The sequence below is a fragment of the Mustela nigripes genome, chromosome 6, assembly GCF_022355385.1.
Source record: "Mustela nigripes isolate SB6536 chromosome 6, MUSNIG.SB6536, whole genome shotgun sequence".
NCBI lineage: Eukaryota > Metazoa > Chordata > Mammalia > Carnivora > Mustelidae > Mustela > Mustela nigripes.
Genome location: NC_081562.1, coordinates 31370827 through 31391506, shown reverse-complemented (window position 1 = coordinate 31391506; position 20680 = coordinate 31370827). Strand labels below are relative to the sequence as shown.

The 20680-nt window shown below is 36.9% G+C and overlaps 1 protein-coding gene across 2 annotated transcripts in view; it reads right to left on the bottom strand.

Annotated features, from left to right (window-relative positions):
- Window positions 1-13107: 13107 nt before the first annotated feature.
- The window catches only part of C6H12orf50 (chromosome 6 C12orf50 homolog), a 34139-nt gene continuing 26566 nt past the window's right edge, over window positions 13108-20680 (bottom strand). The window contains exons 9-13 of one of the 2 annotated variants that reach the window (XM_059404665.1): window positions 20170-20286; window positions 18634-18738; window positions 18164-18367; window positions 16255-16347; window positions 13108-13133 (exon numbers count right to left, since the gene is read on the bottom strand). In XM_059404665.1, coding sequence (XP_059260648.1) covers window positions 13108-13133; window positions 16255-16347; window positions 18164-18367; window positions 18634-18738; window positions 20170-20286 — 545 coding nt within the window. The remainder of the gene's footprint in view (window positions 13134-16254; window positions 16348-18163; window positions 18368-18633; window positions 18739-20169; window positions 20287-20680) is intronic. The other variant, XM_059404666.1, reaches the window with a different exon arrangement.

Here is a 20680-nt window from a genome sequence, read left to right as displayed (position 1 = left end):
AGAGTTGCTCTATTTCAACTTTTTAAGGAACCTCCATACTGTTTTCCAGAGTGGCTGCACCAGCTTGCATTCCCACCAACCTTTCTCTGCACTGTTGATGGATTTTATCATGAATTGATGCTGTGCTTTATCAAATGCTTTTTCTGCATCTATTGAATAGATCATATCATTTTCATTCTTTCTCTTTTTGATGTTTGAGTATTGTTTGGTTTGTGAATATTGAACCACACTTGCAATCTGGGAATAAATCCCACTTGATTGGGATGAGTGGGTTTTTTTTTTTTTTTTTTAGAGTATTATTAGATTCAGTTTCCTAATATTTTGTTAAAGATTTTTGCATCTATACTTATCGGAGATATTGCCCTGTAGTTGTCTTTTTTTTGCCTGGTTTTGTTATCTAGGACAGTACTGGCTTTATAGAATGAATTGGAAGCTTTCCTTCCTCTTTTATTTTTTGGAATAGTTAAGAAGAATAATTATTAGCTCTTTTTTAAATATTTGGTAGAATTCACCTATGAAGCCATCTGGTCCTGTACTTTTGTTTGTTTGGAGTTTTTTGATTACTGATCTGGTTTCATTGCTGGTAATTTGTCTGTTCACATTTTCTATTTCTTCCTGATTCAGTTTTGGAAGATTGTATGTTTCTAGGAATTTATCCCTTTCTTCTAGATTGTCCAATTTGTTGGCATGCAATTTTTAATAATATCCTCTTATAATCCTTTGTATTTCTGTAGTGTTGTTTGTTATTTCTCCTCTTTCATTTCTGGTTTTGTTTATTTGAATCCTCTCTCTCTCCCTCTTTTTCTTTTTTATTTATTTATTTTTTTAAATTTTGATGAGTCTGACTTAAGGATTTTTTCTATTGGAAGAACTAGCTCCTGGTTTCATTGAACTGTTCTGTTGGGGTTTTTTTTGTTTTTGTTTTTGTTTTACTTTCTATTTTATTTCTCTTCTAATTTTTTTTTTTTTTTAGAGGCGCCACCCGCCCGCTTGGTGGTCGCCTTTTTTTTTTTTTAAGATTTTATTTTTTTGACAGAGATCACAAGTAGATGGAGAGGCACAGAGAGAGAGAGAGACAGAGAACAGCAGGCTCCCTGCTGAGCAGAGAGCCCCATGCGGGACTCGATCCCAGGACCCTGAGATCATGACCTGAGCCGAAGGCAGCGGCTTAACCCACTGAGCCACCCAGGCGCCCTTCTCTTCTAATTTTTATTATGTCCCTCCTTCTAATAGTTCTGGGTTTGTTTTTTTTTTTTTAAGATTTTATTTATTTATTTGACAGACAGAGATCACAAGTAGGCTGAGAGGCAGGCAGAGAGAGAGAGAGAGGGGAGGAAGCAGGCTTCCCGCTGAGCAGAGAACCTGATGCAGGGCTCAATCCCAGGACCCTGGGATCATGACCTGAGCCGAAGGCAGAGGCTTTAACCTGCTGAGCCACCCAGGCGCCCCTAGTTTTGGGTTTTGCTTTTTCTTTTTTTCTAGCTCTTCGGGTGTAAGGGTAGGTTAATATGTGATTTTTTTCTTGCATCTTGAGGTAGGTCTATATTGCTATAATTTTTTTAGAACAGATTTTGCTACATTCTGAAGATTCACTTTCATTTGCCTCCATGATTTTTTTTTAAATTTTCTCTTTGATTTTTTTGGTTGATTCATTCACTGTTTTTAAACTTTTTATTTTATTTTATTTTATTTTATTTTATTTTTTATTGAGAGAGAGAGAGAGAGCCCACCACATATGAGCAGGAGTCAGGAGGGGCAGAGAGAGAGGGACAGAATCTTAAGCCCAACACCAGGCTTAATCTCACAACCCTGAGATCATGACCTGAGCCAAAATCAAGAGTTAGACATATAACTGACTGAGCCACCCAGGTGCCCCTCATTTATTGTTTAGGAAGATGTTATTTGACTTCCGTATATTTGTGTTCTTTCCAGATTTTTTTGTTGTAGTTTCTAGTTTAATAACATTGTAATTAGAAAAGTCATGCATGGTATGACTTCAACCTTTCTTAATTTTTGAGACTAGTTTTGTGGCCTAATATGTGATCTATTTGGAGAATGTTCCATGTGCACTTGAAAAGAATGTGGATTCTGCTGGTTTAGGATGGAATGTTCTGAATGTATCTGTTAGATCCATCTGGTCCAATGTGTCATTCAAACCCACTGCTTCCTTGTTAATTTTCTGTTTGGACACTTTATCCATTGATATAAGTAGGGTGTTAAAGTCCTTTACTATTTTTATATTACCATCAACTACTTCATTTATGGTCATAATAGCTGCTTTGTGTATTTGGACACTCCAGTGTTGAGTGCATAAATATTTACAATTATTATATATATATATATATATATATATATATATATATATATATATTTGATTGTCCCCTTTATTATTATTTGGTGTCCTTCTTTGCCTCTTGTAGCAGTCTTTGTTTTATAGTCTATTTTGTCTGATGTAAGTATTGCTACCCTGGCTTTCTTTTCACTTCCATTTACATGGTAATTGCTTCTCCATCCCTTTACTTTAAATCTGCATGTGTTTTTAGGTCTGAAATGAGTTCCTTGTAGGCAGCATATAGATGGGTTTTGCTATTTCATCCATTCCATCACCCTGTGTTTTTTGATTGGAGGTTTTAGTCCACTTACATTCAAAGTAATTCTTGATAGGGATGTACTTGTTACTGTTTTGTTACTTATTTTATAGTTAGTGTAGTTAATTATAGTTAGTATATAATTAATATATAATTAGTGTAGTTAGTTATAGTTAGTATAGTTAGTGTAGCTATCTATTTTTTCTCTCATGGTCTTCTGGCTTTCTTTAGTGATACACTTTGATTCCTTTCTCTTTATTGTTTACATACCTATTACTGGTTTTTGACTTGTGGTTATCATTAGATTTGTACATAATGTCTTATACATATAGCATTCTATATTAAGCTGATGGTCACTTAAGTTTGAACCCATTCTTTAATTCACCCCATCCTGACCCCATACTTTAGGTATATGATGTCATATTTTACATCCTTATATTTTGTGAATTCCTTGAGTGATTTTTATAGATATACTTATTTTTATAGCTTTTGTGCTTCCTACTTTTTCTTTCTCCTACTTACGTTCTTTCCTTTCCACTCCAAGAGTCCCCTTTGACATTTATTGTATATTCTTCTTCTCTTACACCCTAGCTATTCTTCAAACTGCAACCTCTGTTCTGTATCTCCATTGGACTGTTCATTGTGTTATCCCTGATGGTTGCCTCTCATCCTCCTGGCTATCCCAGAACTGAGCCTGCTGAGTTTTAAAGGTCAAGGTGTTAATCCCCACTGATTATAAGAACTCTCAAAATCATGCCCCTTGGTTTTCAATACCAACTTTTATGGGGATTTGTCTTACCCCTGAGAGTTCCCCATGCCTGGGGTTCCTGGTGTGCTCTCTGTTTCTTTCCCTGCTTCATGCCTGTGGCCCCACTCCCTCCCTTGGATAGTACCGCAGGTCCATTTCGCTTCAGACTGCATTTTCACCCCTCCTACCCTTCCAGTGTGGCCTCTTCTCTATATTTAGTTGTGGAGAGTCTGTCCTGCCAGTCTTTGGGTCATTTTCTGGGTTACACTGATGTGGGCATTGCTACTTCTATCCGTGGATAAGGTCAGCTTAGAATCCACTAACTCTATCATCTTCCCCCTGTACTCTGAAATTTTAAGAGGATGTCTTTGAAATTTATTTTTGGTGCTTTATTTTTTTGTTTTTGTAGCACTTTTCTCTCTCTTTCTCTCTCTGTTTTACTTTTAAAAATTCTCCCTATTCCATTTTATTCCCTTTACCACTTTGGCAAGAATATATTTTCTCTTTCCTTGCAGTTATCCTAGAAACTTTAACATGCATAATTAAGTAATGTCTAAGATTATACCACATCTTATTCCTTTATGCTGAGTGCATCTATACAGGTAGTGGACTTGCACTTGGATTATGATTTGAATGATGTCCCTTGAATGTACACAGCATGTTGTACATAATCTTACATGTTTAACAAAACTAGAAACAATTTTCCTTAACTCTGGCTACCCATTCTTATAACCTATGTATAATTGTTGTATAAGATTTTAGTTTTATCACAATTTTTTTGAACTTACAAATTAGAAAACATTGTCATCGGTTTATACATTGTTTCCTTAGATTAAGCCATACATTCATGTTCTTTGCTGAACGTTCTTTTCGCCCATCAGATTATTTTTAAAAATCATTTTCCTTCTTCATGAATAATTTCCTTTGGAAGTAAATTTAGTAACTTGGCAAATATTTGTTTTGATTTGTTTCAAAGATTTTTATTTATCTCACATTCCTGAAAAGTGACTGGGCATTCTTGTCTAGAGTGATAAATATTTTCTTCCCGTGATTATTTCATTGTTGTCTGAATCTGCTGCTATGTAGAATTCCAATATGAATATAATATTTCTTCTTTTGTTCATAAATTGTCTTCTTTTTTCTATTTGCTTTTTTTTTAAGATTTTATTTATTTATTTGACAGAGAGATCACAAGTAGATAGAGAGGCAGGCAGAGAGAGAGAGGAGGAAGCAGGCTCCCCGCTGTGCAGAGAGCCCGATGTGGGGCTCGATCCTAGGACTCTGAGATCATGACCTGAGCCGAAGGCAGAGGCTTTAACCCACTGAGCCACCCAGGCGCCCCTCTATTTGCTTTAAGATGTTGTTTTTTACATACACCAGTCCAAGGTAGAAGATACAGCTATGAGTTTCTCTTTGTTCATTCTTTTTTGATCCAGTGGGCTTCCTGAATCTGATGGTGGTGTTTTTCAACAATTCTGAAATACTTCCAACCATTCTCTTATCTTTCTCTCATTTTCTCTTTTGCCACCTCTGGAATTCCAATTCTTTTTATCTCTCTTTTATATTTTTCATTTTTTTAGTCTCTCTGTGATATATTGTGAATAACTTATCCATACTTATTCATAACGTATTCAGTTTATACTTTCTTCAGCAATTTCTTACCTTTCTTTACCCTATCTTTTATTTTTCCACTTTTAACTATCTTATTTTCACTTTTAAGTTTTCTATATGGTTCCCTTTCAAATATTTTTGGCCAGTACTGATAGATTTTGGTCAATTCTTCATATTTTCAATGCATTATATTTTTAATTAAAAACACTTCCAATATTTTTGCAAGTCTTATTCCATATATCGTTGTTACTGTTGACTAATGGTTGTTTGCATCTGTTTAATTTTTTTAATCACAAATTTGCATCATTTGGAATTTTATCTTTGGCAATTTCTTAATATCTGAATTTAAAGACCAGATACCAGAAATGATTTACTTTTACTTCATCCACGTGCCTGGGGTACTACCAATTTGAGAACACGTTATACTACATTTTTCACTGGAAGTTTGTTAGAACAGTTTGATAATGTGAATTCAAACCCCCAATTCACCTGAAAAAAAGTTAGGTCTTTTAAAATTTTAACAGGGACGCCTGGGTGGCTCAGTTGGTTAAGCAGCTGCCTTCGGCTCAGGTCATGATCCCAGCGTCCTGGGATCGAGTCCCACATCGGGCTCCTTGCTTGGCAGGGAGCCTGCTTCTCCCTCTGCCTCTGCCTGTCACTCTATCTGCCTGTGCTTGCTCTCGCTTCTCTCTCTATGACAAATAAAAAAAAATAAATAAAAAATAAAATAAAATTTTAACAAAAGAGGTATCTATTCCCGTTGTCTCTGTCTACATAAGCTAAGTGTTCTTTTTCTAGTTTCCTCTCTGAGCATATCATCTTCAATGTGTCCTGGCTTTTTGTGACATTTTTCATCCTGTTCCCAGCTCTGTTCATGCCTTAGACATTGTTTCTTATTGTCCAGTTTGTGGACCCCTGAAGCCAAATTCTATGGCACGAGGAATCTGCAGATACCCCAAGGCAGATGCCAGCTTTTACGCTTCTTTATTCTTCTGGATTCCCCCTTTGTCATTCTGGCTTCTGAGAAAATCTTTTTATTTCCTTCTTGCTCAGACATACATTGAAAGGGATGTTTTTGTTTTACATTGTGTTGTTTCCAAATGTGGCATATTTAGGTGTGTTCTTACAGAAAGGCTATTCTCTGAATGAACATTTTACCATACTGCTAGAAACTGAAGATGTGTATTTTCATTCTTTACAATAAATTAGGTTTTCATAGAAGCTACAATTTACTGGGTAGTCACTGCTTTTAGGCACTATACTAAATTCTATCTATCACCTTATTTTTACAACAATTAATAATGAAATACTGGAACAATATAGCATGAAAATACTTGAGAAAATATGACCACTTAAGAGATGCTAGTGCTGCCTTTATAACACTATTCTAGATCTTAGGCTTACTTTGCTTCGGATTCTTAATATTAAAAGTTAGAAGATAAACTAAAAAAGATTGATTAACTTTCCCAAGTTGTTATTTGGTTAATAGCAAAGAACAGTTGTATGCATTACTCTTCACAGAATAGGGCACAGAGCTTCTGGTTTTGCCCAAGGCTTCCTTAATATCCACAATAGTTCTGCACCACAGTAAGCCCCTGAATTACCTAGGCAGTGTAGAATGAAGGAATTAGAAATTATTTAGGGATCCCGTATTTGTCCAGTACACTCTCCATCTGCAATATATGTAAAAATGTGATTAACACTGATCCTTCTGCTAACCCAGCTTCTTCACTGCAATGACAAATCTCTGGCAAAAGGCCAGATTTCTGTCACAGCTTGTATGATTTTCTTTTTCGTTCTGTCCACTGTTTGCATAAAAAAAGAAACAATTAGTGTTAAGATCCCACTTGTTACTGTTGCTCTTGTGTGTGCTAAGTGGGCTAAGTCTATTCCTAATATTTGCAGAGCCTAGAGCAAGAAGATCCACATGTCATATATTTAAGTATTTGCAAGTTATAAATCAAGCTAACAATTAACTCCACATAATAACTAGAAGACCAGGTTTGTGTTTAGAATTCTGGGCCAATTCAGAGTTCCGCACTAGAAGCTAGAAACAGGAAGAGCCTCCCTATCCTGGGGGATGCATCCCTCTTTTCTTTCCATTCCCTGATATGTCCTAATGCTCAAAAGACCCTGTGCACATGTATGGACAGGACAACTCACACTCTCCACTTCCATCAACACCCTGAAAATAGCTTCCTCTTCTCTAACCCTTTGATAGCAAGGATCCTTTGGAGTTCTGTCTTAGGGAAGAGATCCATATAGCCCAAGAAATGGGCTCAAGATGATTTGAACAGTGAAATCTGGCATCTGTGATACCAGAACCTTCTCTAGAAGGAAAAGCATGTCTCCATGGCCCTGTGGAGTCCTTGCCTAGTGTAAGTCTTTCCAAAACATAAGGACCTAAGCAAAGGTCCTCACTTCTTTGTTAAGGTCTGTAATGGTTGAGGTAAGGAAAAGGAATCTCAGAGATAGGCATTAAGTGACTATTAAATATTAATATTTAATAGTGACTATTCATTCACTATTATATGCCAATGGAAGGGATATAAAGAAAGAAAGAGACTGTTTTTTCCTTGAACATTCATCACCTAATAGAAGAAATAAGCTAATCACTCTGCATAATATAGTATAATTGCATAATGGGATATAGTTTTGTGTCCAAGTAAAGTTCACTGCAGAACTGGTATTCTCAGTGACACCTCTCTGGAGAGCACAAAGAGTTTCTCTCCAACCTAAAGCAGAAAGTAATTGCTCCTGAAAGTTCATCCTTTATCCTGCAGTGATGCCAGTATGAGGTATAGGTCAGTACCACATCAGTGCTATAAATTGGCACTCCTGCTCATAAAAAGGAACACTAGCAGCAAGGAAATATTTGAGAGAACTTGTGACCAGTCAATTCCGAGCTAGATTTGCATTTGAATTATCTGTGAAGCATGCCTTTTCTATATTCCCAAGGCACCTATCCTATACCTCTTCTGTGGCACACCTCATATTATATAAGTGCTTTAATCACTATTTGCATTACATGAGAAACATGTAGAGGGAAAGACTTCGTTTATCTTTGTGTCCATAGCCTCTAGCAGATGGCTTGATGTCAGTGGGTGTTCTTTCAACAAGTGTTCAGTGAACTGCTGCTATAGACTGAGTATGTGTTTCCCCCACATTCATATGTTGAGATCCTAAAGCCCCCCCACCATGCGGTGTCTCTGGGGAGTAGGTTGTGAGGGTGGAGCCTTCATAAATGGGATTAGTGTCCCTAAAAGAGGGACCTCAGAGAGTTCCCTCTTCCCTTTCCATCATGTGAGGACATAGCAAGAAGTCATCTGTGAATCAGAAAGCGGACGCTTACCAGACACCAAATCTGCAGTGCCTTGATCTTGGACTTCTCAGCTTCCAGAATTATGACAAATAAATGTTTGTTATTTAATACCTCCTAGTCTATGGTATTTTGTCATAGCAGCCCAAATGGACTAACACAATTACAGTTATGTTTACGTAAAATAAATTATTTTTAGAATGTAGTGCTATTTTAAAAAATTGTCCTGGGAACACTAGTATAATTTTCTGATGTAACTATGTTTTCTTTCTTGCCTTGGTTATCAGAAAACTCAACTGTAATAAAATATACATATTTCAATATTCATTTTTTCCTTATTTTATGAGGAAAAGACATGGATATGATACAACATATGACATAGCTACACCACTCTCAAGGGAGGGCAAAAAGACAGAAATGGGAAAGAAACCTTGACTATGAGTTTTACTGTCATGGCTCTGAAGTTATTATTGGTCCAGAGTGGTCCAGTGTGGCTTTAGAGTAAGTTGGGCCCTGAGGAAAAAAGTATAATCAGATATTTAACGAGTCTAGTAGAGTGAAGAGAATAATCTAGAGTCACAGACACAGGTGGTACCATCCTGCCTTTGTCACTTACAAATTATATGACTACTCAGTGCCTACGTTTCTCATTAATGGGGGCAGTTAATAACTCCTAACTCTGTTTTTTGTGGGTTGGGATACTGATGTTTCAGTGAGTTATTTCGTGTAGTATAGTGCCTGCTATGTACGAACAACTCTACACAAGGTGCATAAGGAAAGGTAGTTGTGATAGGCAGAAAAGTGGTTCCCCAAGAAGCCCAACCCCTGATCCCTGGAGTCTGTGACTACATTAGAGTATATGGCAAAGGGGAATTAAGGTTGCTACTCACCTGACCTTAAAGTAGGGAGACTATCTGAGGCTATGCAGGGAGATTAATTAATTATTTACTTTGGCTAGGCCACATTGCCCTGATATTTAGTCATACAGTATTCTAAATGTTTCTGTAAGGAAAATTTTTGTTGGGATTTACACTTAAATTGGCAGATTTTAAGTAAAACAGATTGCTCTCCATAATATGGTTGGGCCTCATCCTAAATAGCATAAAAGGTTGACCTTCTCAAGTGAAAAGGAATTCTCCATCAGACTGCCTTCAGACTCCACTGAATTTCCAGCTTGCTAGCCTCCTCCATCAGATTTGAGACTTGCCAAGCCTCAACAATTGTGTAAGTCAACTCTTTAAAATAAATCTCTATATAAAAATATATGCATTTATACAAAATATATTATATTATATATTCATTACAGAATCCCAGTATGGATTTTGGTACTAAGAGAGACTCTATAGGAACAGAATCTTAAAGATGAGTTTTCCAAATTGGCTCTGGGATTTCTGGAATTTGCTCTCTAATCTGATTAAATTTAGAGACTCTAATGACTCTATTTTTAGTAGTAAAGAGAGCACTGATCATTCATGGTGTGATATGGCACAAGAAATACACAAAATATCATCACTGTATACTCACAAACACTTGAGAGGCAAGGATCTTGAATTCGTAGCTCACATATCACATAAATGATCTGAAAGCTGCCCTGAACAAAGACCTTTCTCTCTCCTAGGCACAGGGCTGAGATATCTGAAAAACATATAGTATCATCCTGTGAGCCACTGAATTCCAACACAAATTGAAATCTCAGGCTCCCAGGTTATTTACTGTTGAAGTGAGGACATTGTCTGGGGAGAAGCATCATCCTGAAAGCTGGAATGGAGAGATGTGAGAAGACCCTCATGAAGCTGGGACCATTTGAGCCTCTACGTTCCGATGAGTCTTTGCCAGTAGAATTAGTCTCTCCACTCCCAGTAGCCCTACCACCCTCATCAGATTAACCGAGGCAGTTGCCATGCAAGACAATGCTGATTTCCCTCAGGACTGACCCCTACCACTGCTTTTGGTACTAACCCAGCAGGCTACTAAAGGGATAGTATGAAGCGTACTTCCAGGAGGAAGTACATTGCTTTCCAAAAGAGGTACTTGAGTTTGCTAATTTATACAAACAAAAACCCTGGGACTGTGTGTGGGAGTGAATATTAAAGATGTGGAATAATAGTGAAAAAAACATAAAGTTAGATCACTGTGAATTTGTTATGGGTCCACTAAGCAGAGGTTCTACTTTTAATGTCACAGCTCAGGGAATTATAAAGGGCTCCAACAGTTTGGTTGGTTGGCTGGTTGGTTGGTTGGTTGATTGGATGGATGGCTTAAATATGGACTAAAAGGTGGCCCAGAGTGAGTGAGCTAGAAATACCAAACTTGCCTTGGTTTCCTGTCAAGAAAGTAATTCAAAAGCTTAGGGAGATGAAAATGTTAGAGTGGATTTGTTATTTAAGACCTGTCTACCCTGGGAAGGTCCAGGAGACATCTTTACAGCCTCCACCCACCCTGTCAATTCATACACTGCAGTGCTTACCCCCATTACCTCAGAAGTTGACCATATATGGAAAGTGGATCCTTATAGCGGTAATCAAGTTAACATGAGGTCATTAGGGTGGTTACTAATCTGATTGATGTCTTTGTAAAAGAGGAAGTTTGAATACATACACACATAGGGAAAGTGAAGAGAAGAAACACAAGAAGTCAAATCTACAAAGCCAAAGAGATAGGCCAAGAACAGTCTCCTTCACAGTCCTCAGAAGGAACCAGTGCTGCCAACATCTTGATTTCAGACTTACAGCCCCCAGAACTATGAGACAATAAATTTCTGTTGTTTGAGCCATCCAGTTTGTGGTATTTTATGACAACCCTAGCAAACTAATATACTAAACATTGAATACATGCTGTTTTTTTTAACATTTTTACTACTCCTGCATTTTGAAAAGAGTGGAATCATAGTACACCCATCAAATTCATTGAAAGCTTTTGGAAGTGATGGAAAAGGCAGTTGCTTTTTCCATCAGCTCCAAAAGCTGGCCTCATAAACTTAGGCTTAAATGCCTTACTTTTATGTTCAGGAGTCAGCAGGCATAACTTCTGGCTGGCTTACCACATTTTTGGTTGTCTTTATCTTTGTCATCCTCTATCCTTTCTTATTTGTTATCTTCTTCTGTCTGGGTTACTATTTTACCACATTTAAACCATGCCTTTTCCCTACCTCACAAATATGAAAACCGAGTTGGTCAATGCTACCATCCACTTGGTCCTCTTAGACAAAAGTTTATCATAATAAAAATGTTCATTTGATCAGGGATGATATGTGTACACATTCAGAAGAATGACATTCAAATCTTTCAGATTCTTCTCATTCCTCATTGAGTAATAAAGATACACACTGAGAATCTGTACTTTGAGAAAGATACCTTGATTTGCCTTCTTAGAACCATTCCTTCTTCACCCCTAGATGAACTTTCGGAAGGACAGAGGTCTGTGTTAAGTGGAATTATGGATGTTTCCTATCAGCCTCCCTCGAGAGAGCTTTTCAACTCAGCTCTTTTCTCCCATCCTGCTCAGATCTATCTCACCAAGATATTTTGCTGGCACGGTTTCCATTGCTGACCACTCTATTTGTGAAAACAAAAGGACTCTATCCCCATGTTCCTCAAAGTGGGTAGACAGAGCACCATTAGAAGCTGGAAACTAGGACTTACTACTCCACAAGCTGGAATCAAATCTATAAAATGTTTTAAAAATAAAATATTTCTAAACTTACACTCTGGTGAACCCCCCCCCCATAATATCGACCAAGAGGTGACTAATAACCACAAGATGCATGTAAACATAGACAAGGTGTCCCACAGTCTTAGTGAAATTCTGAGCTTTAGTAAACTCAGAAGTATAAATGCTACAGACTTACAAAAACAGCATTTGAAAGGTTAATCACATATATTGCCGTCATACTGGTCTTTGAGTTTGAAGAATAAATTCTCAATTTTAAGTTCTTGTTTCAGTCACTCTGCAGATGAATTTTTTAGAACTCATTAAAAATGTATTATTCTAAACAAGTGCAAAAGACATGGAAATAAGTTTTCAAATGATATCTCTCAGTTATAAGCATTAATACTTCTAGAGTTACTTAAATCCTTAAAATCTAGTACTTTTGAGACATCACATTATTAACTCACTTTTTTCCTTTTACAAATCCTTTTCCTTAATACGAACATATAATTTTTCTGTTCTTGGTAAGAAAATGTTTATTTTTCCGTTTTGAATCTCACACGTCTCAGCAGATAGGTTTTGTAGTTGCCAATTAAAAGACATTGTTCAGCACTCCTCTGCATAATAAACCAATCTTTTTTTCCTTTTTACAACACATTGAAGTGTATTTCTATTGGAATTCCTATAACATTCTCATCACCAAACTATAACCCTGAGACTTCATTGAATTTGTTCACTTTATCTGTTATTATCACCAAGGATCTAGCTTAAAAATCTAGGTTAAGAAAGAAAATGTGAGGTTTCTTCTGTAAAGAATATTGCAAAACAGAGATCAAAGACACAGTTTCACTTCTCAATCTAACAGTCTAACTCAGTTTACAATTAGAGAATGATTTTAATTGTCAAACTTTTAAATTTTATTAAATGTTTGCGGCAATGCATCGAATGAATTCCAGACCTATATAAATACACAGGCAGCTGTTTGTAATTTGCATTTTTATCAGTTTTGAAAGAGCACAATGTACTTCCTGCATCTTATTTTCAGAATTTGCATTTTATCATCTTTGGCTACCCAGTATATAGTATGGAGTACTTGAATATCTCATTCTTTGAATTTTCATTTTTGATTGTAAATCAGATGATATCTGGCACTTTTTTCTTTTCTCATTTTTCTCTTCTCTCAACCTCCAGATTTACTTGCTCCCATTTCTTCTTGGCTCTAATAATAAAGCACACAAAATACTTAAATTATTTTCTTTTGGGGCATTCTTCAAGATACCGATGTTCTGAATTTCTTTGGCTAATTGCTTACCGTACATCTAAAGGCAAAACAAAACCCACATTGTTTTAATTCATATATTTTCAAAATGCTATTCAAACGAATTCAGAATGCTATTCAAACTAATTCCATTTCTTTCCAACGCTTATTGTGTTTTGAATTTGGATGGAGGGATGACAAAGGATGGAAAGGAGAGTCCATATAAGGCTGTACCTTAATGTACTCAGAATGAACAGAATCAACGTTGCATCCTACAGACAGGCACCTCCAGTCACACCAGCTATATCCTTATCGGAAAGGACACGTGGCCCCAAGGGAAGGCTGAGATCTCTAATCACCTTCAGCTCCTTTCATTGGTCCCCACACATTTTCCTCTCCTGCTGCATTATCCTCATAGCATCAGACATTTTCCCAAAAGGCTCTTCTCGCCCATTTACACTTCTATGGCCTTCGCTCTGAGATATTCCTTAGTGGAAAAGACTAGTGGCAGCTTGTGCTTTCTGCCTCCTCTCTCCAGCAGTCCATCTGTCCACTGGGAAATGGGAAATGATGAAATCGCTCCTCTGCGCCCTAGCAGGAAGTGTAGGGGGAGGAAACACAAGCTAATCTTTCTCTAGCCTGATGATGACAAGAACAATTGGAAAGGATAGGAGTTTAGGGGTTACAGATTTCCCAGTCAAAAGCTCACGGTAAATAAGAAAATGATCTTTGTAATTCTTTTCAATTTCTTGAACCTAAGTCCCTATTCTGCCTGATGTAGAAAGCTTATCTGGTCCTTTGCACATAAACTTAGTCCAATTCAGTGATTTCTTAGTTATTTCACATTTATATTTCAACCACATTCAGATTTGAAATTCTTTCTCAGGATTTCTTTTCCTCCCTCTCCCATCTCCCTCTGCTTATGTAGATTTCTGGGGTTGGAACAGGGGAGAATGGTTGCTGCTTTGTGATGGCTAGAAAAAGAATATTATCTCAACAGTCATGGGTTGGGTCTTTAACATGGCTTGGGTCTGGTGCTGATGAATGGTGGCCCAGATAATATAACCTAAGGTTTCTCAAACTTTAATGTGCATCTTGATCATCTGGAGAACTTGTTAATATGCAGATTTTAATTCAGTAGGTCTGCTATGGAGATTCCACATTTCTAACAAACTCCCAGGTGATATCCTTGCTGGTTCCTGTCAGACAATACTTTAAGTCACAAGTGACAAGTGGATGATTTGGGTTATAATCAGCTCCCCAGCAGAGCAGTCTTTTGAGATTCTGACTGAGTTCTCCCCACTGATAGGACCCAACCACAAAGGCCATCTTTCTAGTGCTGTGTTTTCAGCCCCAGCTAAGAGACTTTGGGTAGACCAGCCGGCCCTCTCCCAGGAACTGACTCTCACTTGAAACTCACAAGGATATGTGATGCCTTCCCAAGCAAACCTCAGGCTTGGGAATCCCAAGAGGCTGTCTCCAGCCCTCTCTCGTGTTAGACATGACTTGCTCCCCCCACTCCCACAAACACATGGCATTGATAAATTCTCTCCAAAGCTTCTTTCCCCTGTCTGCATCTGGGACATGCAATGCAGATCCTCCTTATGCTCAGAGTATCATAAACTTCGAAGGGAAATCCATCCCTGACTTTCTTCCCCTGGGCCCTGGCACAACTAGAGGTGATAGAAGAGCAGAAGGGGACTTGTCTGGAATAAGTGACCCCACACTGTAGCTGCTCACTTGCTGCCTCTCCGTGCCCTCCTCTCGCTCTACACATTGGACCAAAGAAGTGCTTTTATAAGCTCACATCCCCTGTCACATTCCCTTTCCTGGGCCATACATGGATGGTACATGTTTCATGCCCTGTAGTGACCCCCTTCTTCCCCCAAATCCTTCTGTAATTCATGTTCAACTCCCTGGGATGAGAGAGGAGGAGGCTGTTGGGATACAAAAGCAGTCACCGGGAGAGGAGCAGGGGTGAGGGGTGAATCCTTAAATACTCCAAATAATGTCACACTCACAAGGAAAGCATGGGAGGAAAAGATGCAGCTCAGGAATTTGTAGTTTTATCCAGGATTTCTACCAATTTTCATTTCCCCCAAAATTAAGTGCAATCACATGTGAAAACCCACAGAAAGCTAAGAGAAAATATAGTCAGTGAAATAGCATGGCAGCAGCGTTCTCTTAAAGAGTACAATATGATTTGGAAAGAAATGGGAAACGAAAAGAAAAGCAACTGACTTCACAGTCAAAGTATGAGTTTTGAGAAATACTAAAGATCTCAGCTGTTTTTGTTTTTGGAAAGTGGACAGTTTCTAATCTGGATATCCTTGGGTTCATTCTGGGAAGCTCTTGTATAAAAGTTTATGGATTTCAGATGATTCTGGAAGTTCTAGGCTAAAGATGTAAGTAGGAACTCTCTATTTAGAACTTTTTTTTGAAAGGTTCCTTTTAGTGGAGTAATTGAAACCATTTTATCCTGTATAGTTTTCCAAACCTACTGTGCCAACCCTAGGGTAAACTTGGAGAAGACATTAAGGTTTTTAGCAAAAGAACCACCTGATGTCAGATCTGCTTCAAACCTCTACCCTGGGGAGGTTCCCAGGATTCCCATATTCTCCCAGAGAACAGAGCACAACAAGGGGGACACCATAGTCACTCAGAACCTCTTGGCCTGGAAACTTCATCTTAGGTGCCCTGTTGGTCTACACCAGCCAGTATTTGTCCATGGTGGATATAGTAAGGCTTTAATATTTTGTGTCCAATTATAGTTTTATATATTTGCTTTGTAGTTCAACAAAAAAATGAATTTTAACATATAATTGCTGCAACTGTTAAGCTTTAATCTAAGGAGAGAAGTATATCAAAAAGATTTCTGATAACATAAAAATAGGCAAAGGAGACCACAATAAAAGAAAGTAAAATTAAATTGCTAGTATACAAGATATCTCCAAATAACTGTATTTGTAAATATCATGAAAATTTCCTAAATTTTTCTAAAATATGTTTCCTGATCTTACAACTTAAAAGCTTGTCATTCATTTTTTAGAATGCTACATTAAAATTACTAGTAAATATTTACCTGTATATATCTTTTCAGTTTTTGAATATGTTTTTGAAAAAGGAATTCTTTTTCGCCAGGCTGAACCATTATATGATGTTGACGTATATTTATCTGAGAAAAAAGGAAGACAGGAATTAAATATTTTATAACTTCAAAATCGTATTCCAAGAGTATCTCAAAGTTATAAATATCTCAGAGATGAAGCTGTTCTCTAAGTAACTTACTTTAGCATTTCAAAACTAAAGCATCAGGGACCCAAGTGAGTTAATTAAGACCATTTTATGATGGGGCACCTGGGTGGCTCAGCTGGTTAAGCCTCTGCCTTGAGCTAAGGTCATGATCTCAGGGTCCTGGATGAGCTCTATATCAAGCTTCCTGCAGTGGGGATCTGCTTGTCTCCCTCTATCTATTTACCCCCAACCCTCCTCGTGCTCTCTATCAAATAAATTAAAAAAAAAAAGACCATTTATGTTATCAATGAACATGGATGGTTCTGTACCTCTTTATTGGCTGTCCAATTCTTCAAATAAGGCTCTCTCCCAAGAGTCTAAGCTATACGTGAGAGTATGGTATCTAGATGTGACCAAAATATTTCATTGTCTTGCTTTACCATATAATTCTGCTAATGCTTATAGAAGAAAGAAGAGAAAGAAAAAAAGACCTGGAAGTTTCCACCAATTCCTTTTCCCTTCCATGAACTCCCATGATGGCAGGGAATATTCTACCATAGTCAATGTGCTGTCCCAGGAAACCAAAGCCTTGATATACTACTTGGTTCTTTAATATCTACTTTCCTCTGATAACTGTATATTTGAACTATTGTCTAACAATGTTGAATTTGTGTTTTTAAGTATTGCTATGCAGCTACAATTCTCAAAGCATGGTTCATAATAATACTAAGAATTTATCTGCTTTTTTTCCTGTGTTAACATTTGCACTAATAGTGCAAAAGCAATAGTGAGCATAATTTAAATCCAGACATCTTAACACAAATCCAGACAGCCATTCACTGCCAGTAAAATAATAATAAAATAATAGTAGTAATACATAAGAATATTTCATCCAAAAATATGCTTATTTTTGTATATAAACCCGTATAGCATTTTATTCTAAAACTAATAGAAGAAATACAATTTAAATAAAGCTAACTTCTATTTAAAATATAAAAGAAAGGACCTAAGAGAGACATTGAATTTTTACTTATGTTTCAGAAAGTACAGAGCATTCAGAACTCCACAAACTAGTCTGTGAACACAGGAAAATAGAAGCATGAAATTAGAGGGAATTAAGTTGCTCATGTTAAGTTGAGAGAATTGAAACCCAACTTCAAAAGAGCAAAATTCATCTGAACAGGAAGAAAAGATGTAGTTCCCTCCTCCCTAGTAGCCTTGTACTTAATGACATATACTATGACTTAGCCTATTACATGATGAAATGATTTAGAAGCAATCTGTGCATGGTGGGAGAGATGAGAGGTTGTCAAAAAATACTGCAGTTAACCCCCAAACTAACCTTTCCAGAAAGTAATCATGAAGGCTTAAGGATAAGCCAGGGCACTAGCCTGAGAGTGATGGTTGAACAACACAGTTAGTGGAACGAGAAAATGTCAACCATTTGAAAACAATCCTTAAGAGTGAAATAAAGCTATCCAGGGGGAACAAAGGGCAGTGCTGTGAGACAAAACTCTAGGGAGGTTCAGTGTCTCGTTGTCTGCACCCAACACGTTTTCTAACATATCCTTTAAACCATGTGCACTCCTGCTCATGGAAGAAATCCTCTCCCCAGTTTTCTAAGACGTCCTGGTGTGGTGATGGCCTGGCAACAGAAGAGGGGAATGGGTAGCGATGAAGATTAATTGGACCATCACGTAATTCCCTGGGGATGCAAACCATGGACATGAGCAAACGACATAAAGAAAGAGCTTTACCTGGACAAAGGTTGAATTTGGGTTCCTTGTTAACATCGACTTTACTGTAGGACCCGCTTGTGGGCCTGCTGCGGGGGGGTGCACTCAGTGAGACAGTCCTGATAGCATCTCTCTGAACGTGGATATAGGATGCGTTCTCAGCATTTCTGTTTTTATTATTGCGATGGTAACTCATTTTATTTTTGGGATTTGGGGCCTGTACTGCTGTAAAGGAGAGGGGGAAGGGAGTGAGGGCCAAAACAAACTGGTATCATACCCATAAATAACATACTGCAGGTTAAATGTTTGACAGCACTATGGAAAGCAATGTGTGCTAAACGAACTAAATTGAGAGAAGTTGGGTTGACATCTAAAACAGCATGTTGCACAACAGTAATTTGTTTTTCAGGTAGGAAATATTAATTTATATTTAATTTCTTAAATTCATTTCGAATTATAGTTTAGAACTATCAGATATATAGATACTTTACCTCTCCGCATTCCTGGGCCAGGAAAATTCTTTGGTTCATCATAAATCCATTTTCTTTTTTTCACACCTTTAAAGTGAGGCTTCCTCACTGGCTGGACATCATTCACTTGAAGAAGATACAAATTTTTACAGTTTTTAAGAGAGATGCTTTCATCTGAACATTACTGTAGGTGATAATTACGTATCTGTGCATTCAACATGTCAAGCCAGAGAAAAAAATAAATGCACTCCTCTAATACTTTACTTTCTAGAACAAAGGGTGACTTATTTCTTAAAGCAGTGCCCCCTCCCCCCAAAAAAATCTGTCCTGGAAATTGACTGATGAGAAAACTTTCAATATGTAGCATTCCTCAGGGATAAAACGCTCTTTCCCAAAGGAATGTGTAGATTGTTTAAAAGACTATAAAATTACATTCCAAATATAATTTATCTCATTGTGTTATTTTTTAAGTAGTTTTAGAATTGTTATTTTGAACATAAATCTACTTCTTAAGAAATTGGATTAGTGTAAAATACATTTAGTGAATATTACTTTATTCTTTTAATTTTAAGAATTTGAGTGTTTTGTTAGTTTTGGAGAAATAAGACTAAGTAGTCAGAATTTGTAAGTGCTAAGATCACTAAATTAATCACTTTTTTACTGGCATGTTTTTACATTGAAAGGTTTATATACAAACTCAGTTTTCTAGGAATTTATAAAGGACATTTCTGCAGAGAATCTTAAAGCCATCTAGTAGACAGGGGCACTCATGACTTCTCTGTGTGGAGATCCTGAACATGAATAAGTAACTATTGCACAGAGAAAATGAACAAGTTCACTATGTAGAAACATTAGCTGTCTCTAGTGGACTAATAAATCTGTCTTTGCCTTAGCTCTCAAGATCAGTTTCAGCGTTAAATTTGAATTCTGATTCACCACCTCCTCTCCAAATATTGTGTTCCACCTTTACTCTCAAGCCCCCACTTCTAGGATTTGGAAACCATATTTTTAACAAATGTCACCAAACTGAGGTTCTTAGGAGTAAACCATCATGGTTTCTTTCAGGGCCTGGTTGGGATCCAAGAACATTACTGGGACTCAGGAAATGAAATAAAGGAAAGAAGGAAGGAAGGAAACAGAAAGGAAGATTCATGAGTCTCAATTGTATCAAGAGAAGCAGCTTAGAATACTGAATGGCATGGAGAAGCCAAATCATGAAAAATAATCCAAAACATAATAAAAAATGTCAGTGTTTCCCATGTTGCATTAAATTAAAAATGCTATACTAAGTACTAATGAATCTTCCGAGAAGGTAGTATATCATTAATTTTAATACCTAAATTAAACTAGTGGGAGTGTGTATAATTTACTAGGACCTACATCACAATTCATTGTCAGAGTTAGTAGAAGAATGATTGTTTTTAATTCTTAATCCTGAATAATTTTCAAACCATCATTTTTTCTTTCTTTTTAAAAATTCTATTTCAAATAAGCAAAACAAATCCATGATAAGACAAATATATCTAAGGCCAAAAAGTGATAGAGCTAATGTCTCACTTGAAGAGAGGTCCTCTCTGCACTTCATACTGATATTCTCAGTAGCATTTAATACATGCGTTGTAGGTACTAGTCGGGTAGTTAGGGAACGCTTTGGATGAGGACTGTCCGTGTTATCTTTTAAAGCAAATTAAGAAAATAAAATGTCAATATTAGTAAAAGAAGCTTTCAGTTGGCATTTCACTTTTCAAACATTATATGATGGGCATACCTCTTTAAAAATATATATATGTATATTAATTTTTACAGTTCATCACTGAAATTCCCTAATCCCTACCATGAGTCCTCCAAATTTGTCACTAACAAAATATTAAAAATCCAAGCTACAGACATTATCTTCAACATATAAATTATGTATTTGTGGCAATATTTTAATACCTTCATATAAAAGAATCAGAAGTTTATTAATTTTAAATCAAATGTGCTTATTTAAATTAAGGTTCCAGAAATAATTCAGATGTAACTTTCATGTGTTCTATGCTTTGGTGCAGGACAGCCCAGCAGAGTGTTA